General features: G+C 49.5%; 1 protein-coding gene across 2 annotated transcripts in view; it reads left to right on the forward strand.

Annotated features, from left to right (window-relative positions):
- Positions 1 to 16,883, forward strand: part of agbl4 (ATP/GTP binding protein-like 4) — a 1,113,401-nt gene that overhangs the window by 852,880 nt on the left and 243,638 nt on the right. For both annotated transcript variants that reach the window (XM_038794298.1, XM_038794299.1), the window contains exon 8: positions 14,706 to 14,820. In XM_038794298.1, coding sequence (XP_038650226.1) covers positions 14,706 to 14,820 — 115 coding nt within the window. The remainder of the gene's footprint in view (positions 1 to 14,705; positions 14,821 to 16,883) is intronic.

Genomic DNA, 16,883 nt, shown 5'->3' on the forward strand with positions numbered 1-16,883 from the left:
TGTTTCCAACCTAGTTTCTCAAATGTGTGTGTTTGTACAAGCCTATGACTTTGTCCAGACGTGTAGGCATCATTACAGTCATTTGGCATCTTGTCACCAGTATATTTGAGCACGTAATTATCTCCTGATGAAGACTTAATGTATTTAGCTCTTTCTGACTAGGTCTTAGGAAATCAAAAAAAATTCTACCCAGATCTGCCTCCTGTTAATGAGAAGATATGTTTGTTCTCACCTTTCTGACCCATGGCACATTTTTAAAAGACCTTTGTGTACAGCACTTCTCATTATATTAGTTTAATTGGTATGGCAATTAATCTGCTCAGCTGCGAAAGAAATTTACAGCTTGCAGTGAATAGCTTTGTTTCCATCAGGGGTAATATTTGGATGGCCTTGTTTATGTGGCACTCTGATGCACAATAAAACTGCCACCATCGACTGTGGTCAATTGTTGAAAATTTAAGGACACGTTACTCGTAATGAGAGTAAACAACATAGTTAGCCTTTTGTTTCATGTTTAGTGGGAAACGTTTGCAACTGAGGTAAAATAAATCAGATCTTGTTTCTTCATTTTTATTCTTAGGAAATGACACAATGTTCCTGATTGTGTCTTCTGCAGAGTGCTGGAGCTGAACTTAATGAGATACTCTAATTTTTTTCTTGTTAATAGTGCGGGCTTCAAAACTCAATTTGTATTGACTTATAAGGAGAAAGACTGATGCCAGGTTATTGAGTAGTTTTAATACTCTGACATCAATCACGAATGTTCTAAACTAATTGACTTAGGCCAGTATATTGCCCAAAAAGGCAGCTCAGCATAATCCGCTACAACTATTTTACCTGAAAAACTGTTGTTTTAGTCCACCATGTATAGTTTTGTTCCATCTACCAGTGCATCTCCAAGCTATTGTCACTTGACACATCATGCTGAAATTTTCCAAGGAGCTGGAAGTTTTGCGCCGGGGTCAAAAGCAGGAGCTGACACTGCTTGGCGGGTGAACCTCGGGTGGCATTTTGTCATTGGCAGCCAATTAACTAGCAGCCACTGGGGCCACTGTCCAAATGAAGACAGTGGCTCCTCCCAAAAGGTTACCGGCTCAATCAGAGATCTGGCACCTTAGCAGCCTCAACAGTGCCACTGCTAGTGATGACTGGTGCTGAGACTGCATCACCAGGGAGGAGGTGCCTCAACATTGTGGGGGGCAGAGGATTGTAATGGCAGTGATAAATTGGGTGCAGAGGCAGACATTGCCACTGGGTGGCCTCTCCATTGGCCATGGAGCTCCATTTAGGAGGCTTCCCCTTGGGTATCTGTAGGTGGCCACCATAATCTACCTGGCAGTGTCCCCATATGGGGGATGGCTTTCCTGACATGGGCAAAAAGCACATGGAGGCGCAAAGTGGACCTTAATTGGACCATTAGATGGCCCAATCAACCACCCGGCAGACTTCTTTAGAATTGAAGGGCCAATATTCCACTTAATTGACCATCAGACCATCAGAAATAGGGACAAGTGTAGGCTATTCAGGCGCTCGAAGCATGCTGCGCCATTCAATAGGATCATGGCTGATTGGACATGCCTCACGTTCACTTTGCTGCCCTTCCCCCGTAACCCTTTATTTCCTTTCTATCTATCTTAGCCTTAAATATACTGATGTACTATCAATTGAACGCGAGACGAGTTGCTGGACAAAAGTATGGCTTTAATCAGCTAGATGTTAGCCCTGCGGTCAATTACAGTATAAGGACGACTGCCGGGAGTACTGGGTATTTATACCCCGCCCTGGAGGCGGGGTAACTCAGCCTCTCGACCAATCGGGGAGCCGTCACATGACTGGTCTCAACCAACCGGTCGAGAGGCACATGATCGACCAGGGCCAATGGTAAGCCGGTGTTCTGCACCAATGGCAGGCAGCTATGCTAATCATACCACCACATTCACCCCTTGCGGAGAAAGAAACCGGGGTGGGGGGTGGGGTGTCAACGAGAGCTGGGGGGGGGGAGAACTGGTGGTATGAGTAGTAAGGAGAGAAGGAAAAAAAATGTATCCTTGGCTTTCCACTGGCCCAGACATTTAACAACAGTACATAGTGTTCATACAAGGTCCATGGTGGTCTTGAAAGTTAAATGGACTCGGTCAGCCTTTTCGTTGCCCGTTACGTCCTGGCAGACCGCCGCAGTGGAGTTGGTGACGCTGGTTCAGCCGATAGTGGTGGTTCAGCTGATGTCCTGGACTCCGGGAGCGATGGTCCTTGAACTGTCTCCGTAACCCGGGCTGGTGGTGGAGACGCCATGGATGGGGGAGGGGTGGCCTGGGTGGGGCGCTGGGGGAAAAAGAACAGGGGGGAGGTCTGTGGTGAAGGGGGGGAGAGCCGCACGCCGGCGGGTGCCAGGTCCCGGAGGGAGACCGTGTCCTGCCGACCGTCAGGGTACTCCACGTACGCATACTGCGGGTTAGCGTGGAGTAACTGGACTTGTTCCACCAACGGGTCGGACTTGTGCACCCGCACATGCTTCCGGAGCAAGATGGGTCCGGGGGCGGCCAGCCACGTCGGGAGAGGGGATCTGGAGGACGACTTCCTGGGGGAAACAAGAAGACGTTCATGAGGTGTCTGATTTGTTGTGGTACAGAGGAGTGAGCGGATAGAATGTAGGGCATCGGGGATAACCTCTTGCCATCGGTAAATAGGGAGATCTCTGGACCGGAGGGCCAGTAGTATGGTCTTCCAGATGGTACCATTCTCCCGCTCGACCTGTCTGTTACCCCGAGGTTTATAGCTAGAGGCAATGGCAGGAATTGACACAGCTCGTCGCTCATAAAGGAGGACCCCCAATCGCTATGTATGTACGCGGGGTAGCCGAACAGGGAGAAGATGGAGAGGAGGGCCTTAATGACGGTCGATGTGGTCATGTCGGGGCAAGGAATGGCGAAGGGGAAGCGGGAGTATTCATCGATTACCGTCAGGAAGTAAATGTTGCGGTTGCTAGAGGAAAGGGGCCCCTTGAAGTCAATGCTGAGACGTTCGAAGGGGCGGGATGCTTAGATCAGATGCGCGCGCTCAGGGCGGTAGAAGTGTGGTTTGCACTCTGCGCAGATGTGGCAGTCACGGGTTACTGTCCTGACTTCCTCGATGGAGAAGGGCAGGTTGCGGGTCTTTATGAAATGATAGAAACGGGTCACCCCTGGATGGCAGAGGTCCGCGTGGAGGGAGCGGAGGCAGTCTATCTGCGCGCTGGCGCAGGTACCGCGGGACAGGGCATCAGGAGGCTCATTGAGCTTCCCAGGATGATACAAGATATCGTAGTTGTACGTTGGCAACTCGATCCGCCACCGTAATATCTTGTAGTTCTTAATCTTGCCCCTCTGTGCATTATCGAACATAGGCCACTGACCGTTGGTCTGTGAGGAGGGTAAACTTCCTGCAGTCCAAATAGTGCCTCCAATGTCGCACAACTTCGACTATGGCCTGGGCTTTCTTTTCCCCTGAGGCGTGGCAGAGTTCGGAAGCCTGGAGGGTTCTGGAGAAGAAGGCCACGGGTCTGCCCGCTTGGTTCAGGGTGGCCGCCAGAGCTACTTCTGATGCGTTGCTCTCGACCTGGAAGGGGAGGGACTCGTCGATGGCGCGCATCGTGGCCTTTGCGATGTCCGCTTTGATGCGGCTAAAGGCCTGGCAGGCCTCAGACGATGGCGGGAAGGTCGTGGACTGAATGAGGGGATGGGCCTTGTCGGCGTAATTGGGAACCCATTGGGCGTTGTAAGCGAAGAAACCCAGGCAGCGTTTAAGGGATTTAGGGGTATTGGGGAGAGGGAGTTCCATCAGGGGGCGCATGCGTTCGGGGTCGGGGCCTATCACTCCGTTACGCACTACGTAGCCAAGGATGGCTAGACGGTCGGTGCTAAACACGCACTTATCCTTGTTATAAGTTAGGTTAAGGAGTTTTGCGGTTTGGAGGAATTTTCGGAGGTTGATGTCATGGTCCTGCTGGTCGTGGCTGCAGATGGTGACATTATCGAGGTACGGGAAGGTAGCCCGTAATCCGTACTTGTCGACCATTCGGTCCATCTCCCGTTGGAAGACCGAGACCCCATTTGTGACACCGAATGGAATCCTGAGGAAGTGGTAGAGGTGCCCATCAGCCTCGAACGCGTTGTACTTGCGAACACTCGCGCGGATGGGGAGCTGGTGATAAGCGGACTTGAGGTCCACAGTGGAGAAGACTTTGTATTTCGCGATATCGTTTACCATGGCGGAAATATGGGGGAGAGGATACGCGTCCAGTTGCGTAAACCGGTTGATGGTCTGGCTATAGTCGATGACCATCCGGTTTTTCTCCCCAGTCCGGACCACCAGCACTTGGGCTCGCCAGGGACTGTTGCTGGCCTCGATGACCCCTTCCTTCAGCAACCTCTGGACCTCGGACCTGATGAAAGTCCTGGGCGCTGTACCGTCTGCTCCGGGTCGCGACGGGTTTGCAATCGGGGGTGAGATTAGCAAACAAGGAGGGGGGGTCCACTTTGAGGGACGCGAGGCTGCAGACAGTGAGGGGGGGTATAGGGCCGCCGAATTGGAAGGTCAAGCTCTGCAGGTTGCACTGGAAGTCCAGTCCTAGGAGTGCCGGTGCGCAAAGGTCGGGGAGGACAAGGAGTTTGTAATTTTTAAAAATCTTCCCTTGGACCGTGAGGTCCACGATGCAGCACCCGGTGATGTGGACGGAGTGCGAACCTGAGGCTAACCCGATTTTGTGTTTTAGGGAGCGCGCTGCGCGCTGCATCTTACCGTGTCAGGGTGTACGAAGCTTTCCGTGCCCCCGGAGTCCAGCAGGCAGCCCGTCTCGTGCCCGTTGAGGTGGATTAGCGTCGTCGTCTTGGCGAGCGTGCGTGGACGTGACTGGTCAAGCTGAATGGCCGCGAGCCGTGGAGAAGGTCCACCGTCGTAGTCGTCGTCGGCCGAGTAGGTGCTGGCAGGACCGTGTGTGCCAGTCCAGGATGGCGGTGCCCAGGATCCGCACGTGGAGCCGGGGCCCCAAGATGGTGGCGCCCTGGACCCACACGTGGAGTCGGGGCCCCAAGATGGCGGTGCCCCAGACCCGCACGTGGCGTCCGGGGCCCAAGATGGCGGCACCCGCAGGACCCTCGTGGTTGCTGGGGGCGGGGTTAGCGGCGCCGGCAGGCCGATTGGAGCGGCTGAGAGCGGGGGCAGAGAGGCGCGCAGACCGGGCGCAGGGGCCCGGGGGCGGGGGGGGGGGGAGAGATTGGCGCGGTGCACTGGAACGGCCCGAAAGGGCCCAGAGGAGGAGATCCCCGGTCGCTGAGCGGCACAGCAGCGACCGATTTGGCCTGGCAGACCGACGAAAAATGGCCCTTCTTCCCGCAGCTCTTACAAAGGGCCGGGTAGCGCGGGTGGGGGTGTTTGGCGAACCCACAGAAATAGCAGCGGGGCCCCGCGGACTTGTAGGGTGTCCCGCGGCGCAGGCCTGAGGGGGTCGGGAGCGGTGGATGGCGGTGGGGAAGCGTGCCAGGAGGCCCTGTGCGCTGCAGCATGGCTGGGGACATAGGCGCGGGCGTTTAAGTTGGCGACCTCCAGGGAGGTGGCGAGAGTCCGTGCCTAGGTTAGGCTGAGGTCGTCTTTTCCCAGCATCCGCTGGCGGATAGTGGCGGGCTGCATCCCAGCCACGTACGCATCTCTGATCAAAAGTTCCATGTGCTCAGTGGCTGAAACTTGGAGGCAGGCGCAATTTCTCCCCAGGACAGCGAGGGCCTGGTAAAAATCGTCTAAGGACTCACCGGGGAACTGTTGTCTGGTAGCCAGCAGATGTCGGGCGAACACTCGGTTTACCGGCTTCAGAAACTGTCTGTTCAGCTTATACATGGCCGCGTCGTACTCTTTTTCTTCCCCTATCATCGCGTAGGCCGCCATGCCCACACTGGAATAGAGAATATGAAGCTTCTGTGCCATGTGGGTGGGCTGCTTGCGGACGCCAGGTAGCCATCGAAACACGCCAGCCAATGCTTGAAGATTTCCGATGCGTTCTGAGTTTGCGGGCTGATGCGGAGGCATTCGGGCTTGATCCGGAGCTCCATCTTCAAATTTCTAGCTGATTAAATTGATGTACCATCAATTGAACGCGAGATGAGTTGCTGGAAAAAAGTATGGCTTTAATCAGCTAGATGTTAGCCCTGCGGTCGATTACAGTATAAGGACGACCGCCGGGAGTACTGGGTATTTATACCCCGCCCTGGAGGCGGGGTTAACTCAACCTCTCGGCCAATCGGGGAGCCGTCACATGACTGGTCTCAACCAACCGGTTGAGAGGCACATGACCGACCAGGGCCAATGGTAAGCCGGTGTTCTGCACCAATGGCAGGCAGCTATGCTAATCATACCACGACATATACACAGGGACACTGCCCCATAGCTCTGTGTAGCAAGGGGTTTCAAAGACTCACAACCCTCTGAGACAAGAATTTCCCTCTCATCTCACTTTTAAATTAGTAGCCCTTTCTTCTGAGACTATGCCCTCTGGTTCTGGACTCTCTCGTGAGGGGAAACATCTTTTCAGCATTTACCCTGTCAAGCCCTTAAGAATCCTAGTTTCAAGAGAGCACTTTTTATTCTTCTAAATTCCAATGAGCAGAATCCCAACCTGTTAAATCTTTGCTCACAAGACAATCCCTCCATACCAGAGATCATCCAAGTGAACCTTTACTGAACCTCCTCCAATTAAATAATCTGCGGGATTCTCCGATGATGGGATCCTCTGCCCCGCTGGGAGTGCACCCACACCCATGCTTTTCCCCACAGTGTGAGTGGCTTACAATAGGATTCTCCATTGGTCGCTTGTGGGAATGGAGAATCCCGCTGCCGGCGAGGGTGCACCATGCAGGAAGATGGGGCTGGTGGGAGAATCCCGGTAATATCTTTCCTTAAATGAGGGCACCAGAACTACTCACAGATTTGGTCTCACCAGTATCTTATACAGTTCCAGCAAGGCTTCCCTATTCTTATGCTCCAACTCCTTTGAAATAAGGGCCAATATTACATTAGCCTTCCTAATTACCTGCGGCACCTGTGTGCTAGCTTTCCGTGTTTTGTGCACAAGAACCCCTAAGTCTCTTTGTGTTGCAGCTTTCTGCAGATTTTCTCCATTAAATGATACCTTGTTCTTTTGTTCTCTCTTCCAAAACGAAGAACTTCACATTTTCCCACATTATATTCCATTTACCAACTTTTTGTCCACTTATTTAACCCATCAATATGTCTTTGCAAACTGTTTGTATCCCTCTCGCAACTTGCCTTTCCACCTGTTTTTGTGTCTGCAAATGTGGCTACAGTACATTTGCTTCCTTCCTCTAAGTAATTGTCATTAATATATATTGTAAATATTTGTGGTTCCAGCACCGATCCCTGTGGAACCTCACTGGTTACAGGTCAACAACCTGAAAAAGAGCCACTTATCCTCACTCATTGTTTCCTGCCCATTTGCCAATTCTCTATTCATGTCAATACACTCTTTCCAACACCATGGGCTCTTATCTTAGAGGTAACTTGTCGAACACCTGGAAGTCCAAATACAACACATCTACTGCTTCTCTGTAGCCTCTGGTTGAGACTTCCTCGAAAAACTGTAATAAATTAGGCAGATTAAATTTCCCTTTCATGAAGCCATGCTGACTCTGCTTGATTAGATTATGATTTTCCAAATGTGGTGCTTTGCTTCCTTAATAATTAGTTCCAACACTTTTCCAACAATGAATGTTAGGCTAATCGGCGTACAGTTACACACTTTTTTGCCTCCCTCCCTTTTTGAATAGGGGTGTCACATTGGCAGTTTTCGCTTCAGGTACATCTTCAGAATCCAAGGACTTTTGGAAAATTACAACCAATGGGTCCACTATCTCTGTAGTGACTTATTTTAGGATGTAAGCCATCATGGCCAGGGGACCTGTCAAAAGCCCCATTAGTGTGTCTAATACTACTTCTCTAGTGATGACGATGGTATTTAATTCTTTCCCAGTACTCTTCAGTATTAATGGGATGTTCAAAGTATCTTCCACCATAAAGACTGATGCAGAATATCTGTTCAACTACTCTGCCATTTCCTTGTTCCCCAAAAGTATCTCCCAGATTCATTTTCCAAGAGGCCTACAGCACTTTGACCTCTCCCTTCATCAGCTATGACCGCAGCGGTAGCCCCTGTCGCCCAGGAGTCAACCCCTGACCCCGGAGAGTACCTCAAAGGTGTCCGTTACCGTCGAGCGTGCGAGGATGAAGTCGCCGTGCATGCTGCCTGGGTATCGGACGCAGACGTGCATAATCTGCAGCTGGTGGCAACACACCAACTGTACATTGAGGGAGTGGAATCCCTTCCAGTTTGTGAAGGGCATCCCCTCAGCCGTTGGTGTTCATAGTGGGACTTGGGTCCCATCGACCACCATCAGGACCTGGGGCATCACGAGGATGGCGGCGAATCCTGCTGCCCGGTCAACGTGGTGGGCTCAATCCATATTCAGGTGGATATATTGTGCCAGCAGTGCATACAGGGCCTCAGTTTCCGCACGGATGCACCATGCACAGAGGTCTGGTAGATCCTAGACAGGTCTCCACTCAACACTTGGAAGGACACATGGCAAAAAAGTTCAGGACGACCATCACCTTGACGATCACCAGAAGCAGGTGTCCTCCCCTGTAACCCCGCGGCTGCATGATGCGGCTCTATGCCGTACAGTCTCTCTGATCAGTGGTGACACACTCGGTCCGGCAGCTTCTTGAATGACAGGAGCTGCCGTTATACATGGTGCCTGATGCGACACCTCCTTCCTAACTCCTCCTTGGTCTGTTGGGTGGCCGACTCTCCATTGTTACCGGCTGACCCCTATTCCTCTGGAGCATCCTATTCCTCTGGCCCCTATTCCTCTGGAGCAGCTCCTGTTTGTGCTTCCTCATTGCATCTGCAAGGTCTATGGCGGTTAGGCAGGTGCCAACCACTCCTGGTTCGATACCGAAATCCATTTACTGCAGGGGGTAAAGGACGACATGTTAGCATGTGAGTACACCCTACCCAACCAGATCCAATGGGCTGCACAGTGGCCCTAGCTTGCACTGAGCCCCTGCCCCCGCATATCCCCCCTTCCCCTCCTTTTCGCACACCCACCCCTGCAGTTCCTCCTGACACTTTGTCCTCCGCACCGCACCTCGGCCCCCCTTGGTGCCTGGCACCAGGGAGCCTCTAACTCCGCCACCCGTTCCTGCCAGCAGGGTTACCAATGGTTGACGCAACCCACGGCAATGGTATACTTAGTGGCCCCTACCCTGCACCCTGCTTTGGGGTCTATTGTGGGGGTCCTCCTGAGGTGGGCTGTGTCATACCCCACTATCAGGGTGGCACCACGTTATGGAGTGGGGTGTAGTCTGCCACCAACTGGTGCCGGGCTTGGTGCCATACGTGTGGGCAGGGTCCATGGGTGGTGCTCGGTCAGGGGGTGTAGGCACCTGTTGGACCATAGCTGGGTGTGCTTTGGGTCCTATGTGCTGCGCACCAGTTGTGCCTCCTTCTCTGGAGGCAGGATGGATGGGGGCAGGGTGTAGTGGGCAGGCTTGGCTTGGTGACAGCCGGTAGTGCTGCGGGATGGGCTAGCTGATGGTGTCACTGGCGGTATGTCTGCCCTGCGAGGGGCAGTGTGCCAGGGTGTGTGCCGATAGCCACTGTGCATGCGTCCGCCAGTCGTGGCATGCTCCACAGCTCCTCTGCTGTCCCTGCAGTAAGGCTGTGCCTCGGATGGTGCACTGGGTATGTCAATATCTGCTGGGCCATGGGCTGCGATGGGCCATGACCATCCTGTTGATGGGTCGCCTGGGTGGCACCCATACGGTCGGTGATGCTCTGCAGATCTATGATCCACAGTGTGCAGTCAGTGGAGTACTCAGCCTGATGGCTGCCTTGCAGGCCACAGCACTGGTGGTCTGTGCCCAGACACCCCGGTCCTCGGGGAACACCCCAACCCTACGGCCCATCCTGTGGCAGCCCCGCCTGCCACCCTCTGTGGTCCTGGTAGATGCCTACCCCTGTCAGCAGCACAACTGTCAACCCACCGCTGCGCTTCTGGGGACATTACCTACCTCCTCACTCTCCCACAGCAACCACAGCACCTGTCTGTTCCCCAATTTTATATGCCACAAGTGGACCCTGCCATCAACACTTCCACCTGGCAGATGTGGAGCATCGCAGGAAGCTGGAGACAACTGGTTCGGGCAAGTTAATGAGATGTTAATACATGCTCCTGTACATTTTGCATGCCTGGACAGCATACATGCTGCTATCAAGGCACCCACTTCAACTGCACTTGCCCCCCCTCCCCCACTTCTCCCACCAACCCCAACAATGAAGATCCCTCCTTAGTGGGCACTTTCTCCTGAAGTGGCTGGATCCCACTACCTGCCTCAGGGTTAAAATCTAGGCCAAAGTATCCATTGAAAGCCATACGAACATCTTCCACCTCTGCACACAGGTACCTTTATGGTCCCTAATAGCACCATTCTTTCTTTAGTTATCCTCTTGTTCTTTATGTGTTTATTAAGAAAATTAGGGTTTTCCTTGATTTTATTTGCCGATATTTTTTCACGCTCTCTCTGCACTTCTAGGTTTTCTGCTGTATTGAGCTCTCAGTCTCTGTCATAAACTTCTCTTTTTTTAATCCTTTCCGTTCTACTCCATGACATCCACGGGCCTCTGGATTGGTTAGTCACACCTTTTTTCTTTTTTAAAAAGAAAAGTCCTTGCTCGTAAACTTCATTGTCTTTCTCTTGAATTTCTCCCACTAATCTGTCATTGATTTACCTTCAAGTAGATGTTTCCAGTCCAGTCACATATCAGTATCGTAAAACTAGCTTTACCCTGGCTGGGAACTTTTATTTCTGATTATTGTTATCTTTTTCCATAACCATCCTAAGTCTAACTGAATTACAATAACTTCCTCCAAAGTGCTCCCAAATTGATATCCCTTTCTACCAGCCCAGCTTCGTTCCCTAAAAGTTGAGAACTGTGACTCCCATTATTGTGCTTGGTATGTGGTTAAAAAAACATCTTCTGTATGCATTTTACAGATTTCGCTCCCTCTGTGCCTTTTGTATTAATTGTGTTCCCAGTAAATACTAGGATAATTGAAACCCCCAACTGCTACTGTCCTACCGTGTTCACACTTCTCAGAGATTTACCTACATATTTGCTCTTCTAACATAATCTGACTGTTTGGGGGTCTATTTGCTCCGAGTTCCTTGAACTCTGCTTGCACAACCTTATTCCTCTTTCAGCCTGTGTCATTGATGCCAACATGGACAATGGCCCCTGGCTGTTTACTCTTCCCCATTAGAATGTCCTATAGTCACTCAGTGACATTTTTGGCCCTGACACCAGGAGGCAACGTGCCATCTTGGGGTCAAGTCCATGACCACAGAGGCACCTCTGTTCTTCTCACTATCAAATCGCCTGTCACTTTTGTTCTTCCACTCTTCCTCTTACTTTGTGCAGGTGAGCTTCTTGTGGTGCTGTGGACGTTGTTCTGCCTGCAACCCCTGGAGGAACCATCAGTGTTACCAATATTCAGATATGAATATGGGTTGGAGTGAGATATGTTCATTTGATCCTTGTCCTGCATGTCTGGTGCTTCTTGTCCTTCTGGTGGTCACACATTAGCTCTCTGGTAGTACATTTTTTAAGCTCAGGGATGACCACATCCAGAAATATGCTGACCACAAAACTGTCAACCTTGCAAATACCTCGTAATGACGCCAATCACCACTCATGCTTCGAAACCCGGCTATTAAAACCGCCGGCTACAAGCGGCCTTCAAAATGGCCACGAACATGTAAAAAAATGCAGCCGCACTGCGCATGCGTGCCAGATCATCGGCGTGCATGTGCATAGTTTTGCGCATGCACACTGATGATCTGGCATGCATGCACAGTGCGGCCGCATTTTTTAAAAACGGTTGCAGCTTTTTATTTTACAGGTTCGGGGGGATTTTTTTCATTTATTTTATTCCTTTTATTTTTATTTTTTTTACAAGTTCGGGGGGTTTATTTGATAAACGTTTACAGGAAAATAATGCAGAACTTTGGACAGATGGAGACTCCATACTTTCCGACACCGGAAGGCTTCACCTTCATTCAACAGGTCCTATTTGAGGAGCGTGTATGAGGGCCAAAGGGACCCAAAACCATTTCCTCCATTTTTGTCAGCAGCAAACAAGGTAAGAGAAAATGGTGGGTCGCGCAAGTCAGCCGGCGTGGGTCGCGAAGATCGGCCGGCACGGGTCCCAAAAGTCGGCCGTGTTGGGCCCCGAAGGTTGGCTGGTTGGTAAAAATGGGTCCCCGGACAAAAGGCAGGGCCGCCAGCCTGTTCTGGCGCATGCGCAGAACCGCTGGTGTGTTTCCTGCGCATGCGCATGGGGTTTCTTCTCCGCGCCGGCCATTGCGGAGCCTTACAGAGGCCGGCGCGGAGGGAAAGAGTGCCCCCACGGCACAGGCCCACCCGCAGATCAGTGGCCCCGATCGCGGGCCAGGCCACGGAGAATTGACACGGGATCCCCACCCCCGTCCGAAAACCGCCGCAGGAGAATTCGGGAGCCAGCGTTGGAGTGGCAGGGTGGCATTCACCCCCCCCCCCCCCCCCCACCCCTCACCGATTCTCCCACCCGGCGGGAGGTCGGAGTATCCCGCCCACTGACTTTTGCCTTCAACACTTCATCTCTAGATGAACTGTTTCCTGAGGTTGGCTGCTTCTCTCTCTCTTTGTGTGGCTTCTTCAACATCTCATCTGTGACTAGCCTGCCTCCTGGCTCACAGCACTCTGACTGTGAAATGTATCAATTGTAAAGAATACCCAGTTTCCTATTCTTTCCTGTTCCTTCCTTTCTGTTGTTTGTTGCCCAGGTATGGTTTACGAAATACATGGCAGTTTGATTTTACTTATTCAAAAAAAAATACACTAATTTTAATAGCATCCTACCATTTTGTCAAGTAAAAGCACATTCATTTTATGTGTGATCTGCTACAGTGATAGTTCTGAGTTTTGCCAGATTACCTTTTGATTGTGCTAGCTTTCTATGCTGGTTCACGTACAAAGTGGATCAGTCTGTACAAACCATGGGAAACATTGACATTTACAAAAGATATTGACCTTGAAAATCCATGACCATTTGGCATATTGCCACTCTTTAATTATATGGGGAGGTGAGGTGATGGCCCCCCCACCACTATGGCCATTAGATGTAGCTGCGCCACTTCAGCCAGGCAATCCAGAGCTGCTGTAGTAATAGATAGACCAGATGCACCCACGTTAGAACATTAAGCTCTCTGGAGTTCAGCAGGTGTGGGTTTAAGTTAGAGTCCCAGTGCAATACTGAGAGAATGCTACACTGTCTGTCATGCCAGTGCTCATGTGAAACTATGGCTACCCTCTCAAATGGATGTAAAATATCCAACATTGCTAACCCAATAACTTGGATAAGGTTCGCTGTCATCTTTTTCAACACCTCCGAGAGCACTTCAGAGAGCGCCGGGTGCAGAAACTGCTTGAGGATCAAGTCGTCATGTTGAAATGGCAGCTCCACCTCTGTTGAATTTGACTATGTCCTTTTATTGCCGGATTTCTTCGCACTTTTTGGCATATTCTCACCAATACTAATCCAGAGGTTTTCTCGCGACATTAGATCAAATGTTGGATCATGGATTAGGTAAACCTGTGGCAGGCAATCAGGATAAATGGCATTATAAAACGAGTGGCGCCAGAGGCCAAAGAAATGCTACTATTCCCACCCCAGCATCACATGGTTCTCCCATTGATATCATTCTTAACTCACATTAAACTAGATTGTATAAAGGTGCTCCATCTGTAAATGTAGAAAATAGGTCTATTGATCTTCTAGAAGTCACCTGTTGTTGCAACTATGGTATTCATTTTAGATAGAGCACAGTTTAATTTCTAAGAGTTGAAATTATAGTTCTATTACTGCCTTAGAAGAATAAGAAGAACTGAATTAAAATATACCACTGTGTGAAAAAGGTCCAATAGAATAACAGAATAATTCTCATTTTGAATCATGTTAATTGAATACTTTAAGTTTAGCTGGATTCTAATTCTGCGGAAGTATAGTATCAATTTTCTACATTGCTGACAAATAGGAAAGATGAGCAACAACACACCACATAGATACAGCAGAGAAGCAAAGAAAGAAGCTAAGAATTAGAGATAGAAAAATAAATACCGATGCCATTTGCAAACTAGAAAGTTGCCTTTATTTTTCAGCTGAAAAGTCATTCACTATTAAATCAGTGACGAGTGGAAATTTCCAGCACTATGCTCCACATCTGACAGATTTCAATTGCAAGGCAGGTTAAGTTTTCAGTCAGTGTACCATGGCACCTTAGCACATCAAAAATATTTTAAATCTCTTGCTACATGACTTTTCTTTCAAGGACAGATTGCTATGGGTCTGTTAGTTTAGAAATTGTGCAACTTGATGTGCATGGTTTGATCCTAGTGAATTTCAGCCAGAGCAAGGTCAATCCTTGGTCTGAAAAAAAATTGCAACAACTTTCTAGATTAGTCAGTAATCTCAGAAAATATTCAATATCAGGAATCTGTATACAGTGATAAGAGCCCACCTTTATAATATTTTTAAAATATCACATCTTTCTGATCCTTCTAGGTTTTATTGATTTTCTTGTCAGTCAACACTCAGTTGCCAAGTCTCTACGGGATGTTCTGGTCTTTAAAATAGTACCAATGCTCAATCCCGATGGGGTATTTTTGGGTAACTACAGGTGAGTAAAATCATTAAATTGCATATTTTAAACATAATGCTTCTTATTTTAACATATCACTGATTTGTTTCTATCTTTAAAGTTAGCAAAAAAAAATTATATTTTAGGGGATTAATATTGGTGCAAAGCTGAAATTGCACCGACTGGCCCTCATCTTGGAATATGGACAAGCTACCAAGGCCCAAACTGACTCTGATACTTGTTCCTTCAGGCACTTTCATTTAGCTGGCTTCACATGTCACATTGAACTCTAACGCCATTGCTCCATTTACTTTACAACTGTAAAGTTGGTGCAAAGGCAAAAAGATTTACAATGGTGCTACAGTTGCAGTGTGGATGTATTCCGAAATGTATGGCTTTCACTTTCAACCCTCCAGACTTACTTTCAAAATGATTATCAGAATTTAGTGTCCATTTCGTGCCCACTTAAAAGCCTTCCCCACCACTGGTAGTACTCTACCAGCAGAGAAGATGGTCACACATCATATGGGCTGGCTGTTAAGTGTACTCTGATGAGCCTGCCTGCAGCCTGGGGCACCCTCTTGCTAAGGTACCCTGTGCCCAAGAGTAGGCCCCACGAGTAACCGAGTGTGTCAATCGGGGGAATACTGGAGCTGCTTCGGGTGTTTGGATCTTTCTCGGGGTACAAATTAAATCTAGACAAGAGTGAATATTTTATGGTGTCTCGGCCAGGGATGGGGGGGCTGCCATTCCGTGGGGCAGAGACTCACTTTAGATAGCTGGGGATGCAGGTTGCTCGGGATTTGGAGGGGGTGGGGGGTGGGGGGGAACTCCGTAGGTACAAAATTTCTAGTTTGGTAGGGAGGGTGAAAGCTGATCTGGCAAGGTGGGATGGTCACCCTCTGTCACTGGCGGGTCGGGTACAGGCGGTTAAAATTAATGTGCTGCCACGATTCCTGTTTATTTTCCAATTTTCCTGCCAAAAGCATTTTTTAAAGAGGTTGAAGGGATGATTCACTCGTTCATATGGGGAGGGAAGGTGGCTAGAGTTAGAAAGGTGCTACTACAGAGAGGAAGGCAGGCAGGGGTTTGGGTCTTCTGAACCTAATGTATTATTACTGGGCGGCGAATGTGGAGAAGGTAGGGAGCTGGGTCAGAGGGGTTGACTCCCAATGGGTCAGAATGAAGGAGAGTTTGTATAGGGGGTCGGGATTGAAGGCTCTCGCTCCGGACGGCCCCGGGGAGATACTCAGGGCGTAACAGTAATAGCATCGTTGAGAATTTGGAGGCAGTTTCGCCAGCGCTTCGGGTTGGGGGCAGGGTCAAGGGAAATGCTGATTCGGGGGAAACCATAGATTTGAGCCAGGGAAGTGGGATGGAAATTTTCGGAGATGGGAGGAGAAAGGAATTAGGACACTAATTAGAACTGAGGGGAAGGATGGATGGGTTCTACAATTCATGGGCGTTATTCATTATGCACTTTCGAGAATTGGATTACATCGAACATTGGGAGGGTGTGGGCTGGGAGGGTTGGTGGGAGGGGGGCTATATGTGGTAATGGTGAATATGGGTAATTCCTGATTTCTTTTTGTCATTTGTTTATGTTAACATGCGGGCTAATGTTTGGGGGTTGGTGGGAGGACTGGGATTGTTGTTGTTGAAATGGGGATTGGAATTACATTTGTTACTGATTATTGTTTATTGTTGGGTGTAAATTTGGGAGAAAATGTGAAAAAGGAGGAGAATAAAAATATTTTTAAAAAAGAAGGCCCCACTAGTGACCAGGGTTGCCCCGTCCCTTGCAGGCACCCAACTGACTGTCTAGCCATTGGTTGGGTTACTGATATGACCATTAAATCCAGCCATTTTAACCATAAATGTGCTGTAAAAAGCCAGCCAATACCACAAACAGAAAACAGCAACCTCTGAATGGTTACTAAAACTAAACCCATCAGGTCAGGGTTGTCTCTGTGTAGAGACAGAATTAATGTTGATGAAATATTTGTCAGTTTTGGATGAACGAACAAGAACTGACCGTTTTAAAAGTTCAGCTGAATCATATCCTTGTAAGTTTTATATGGTGTTTTTAATAAAATTAAAGT

This window comes from Scyliorhinus canicula, chromosome 4 (genome assembly GCF_902713615.1).
Source record: "Scyliorhinus canicula chromosome 4, sScyCan1.1, whole genome shotgun sequence".
NCBI classification, from domain to species: domain Eukaryota; kingdom Metazoa; phylum Chordata; class Chondrichthyes; order Carcharhiniformes; family Scyliorhinidae; genus Scyliorhinus; species Scyliorhinus canicula.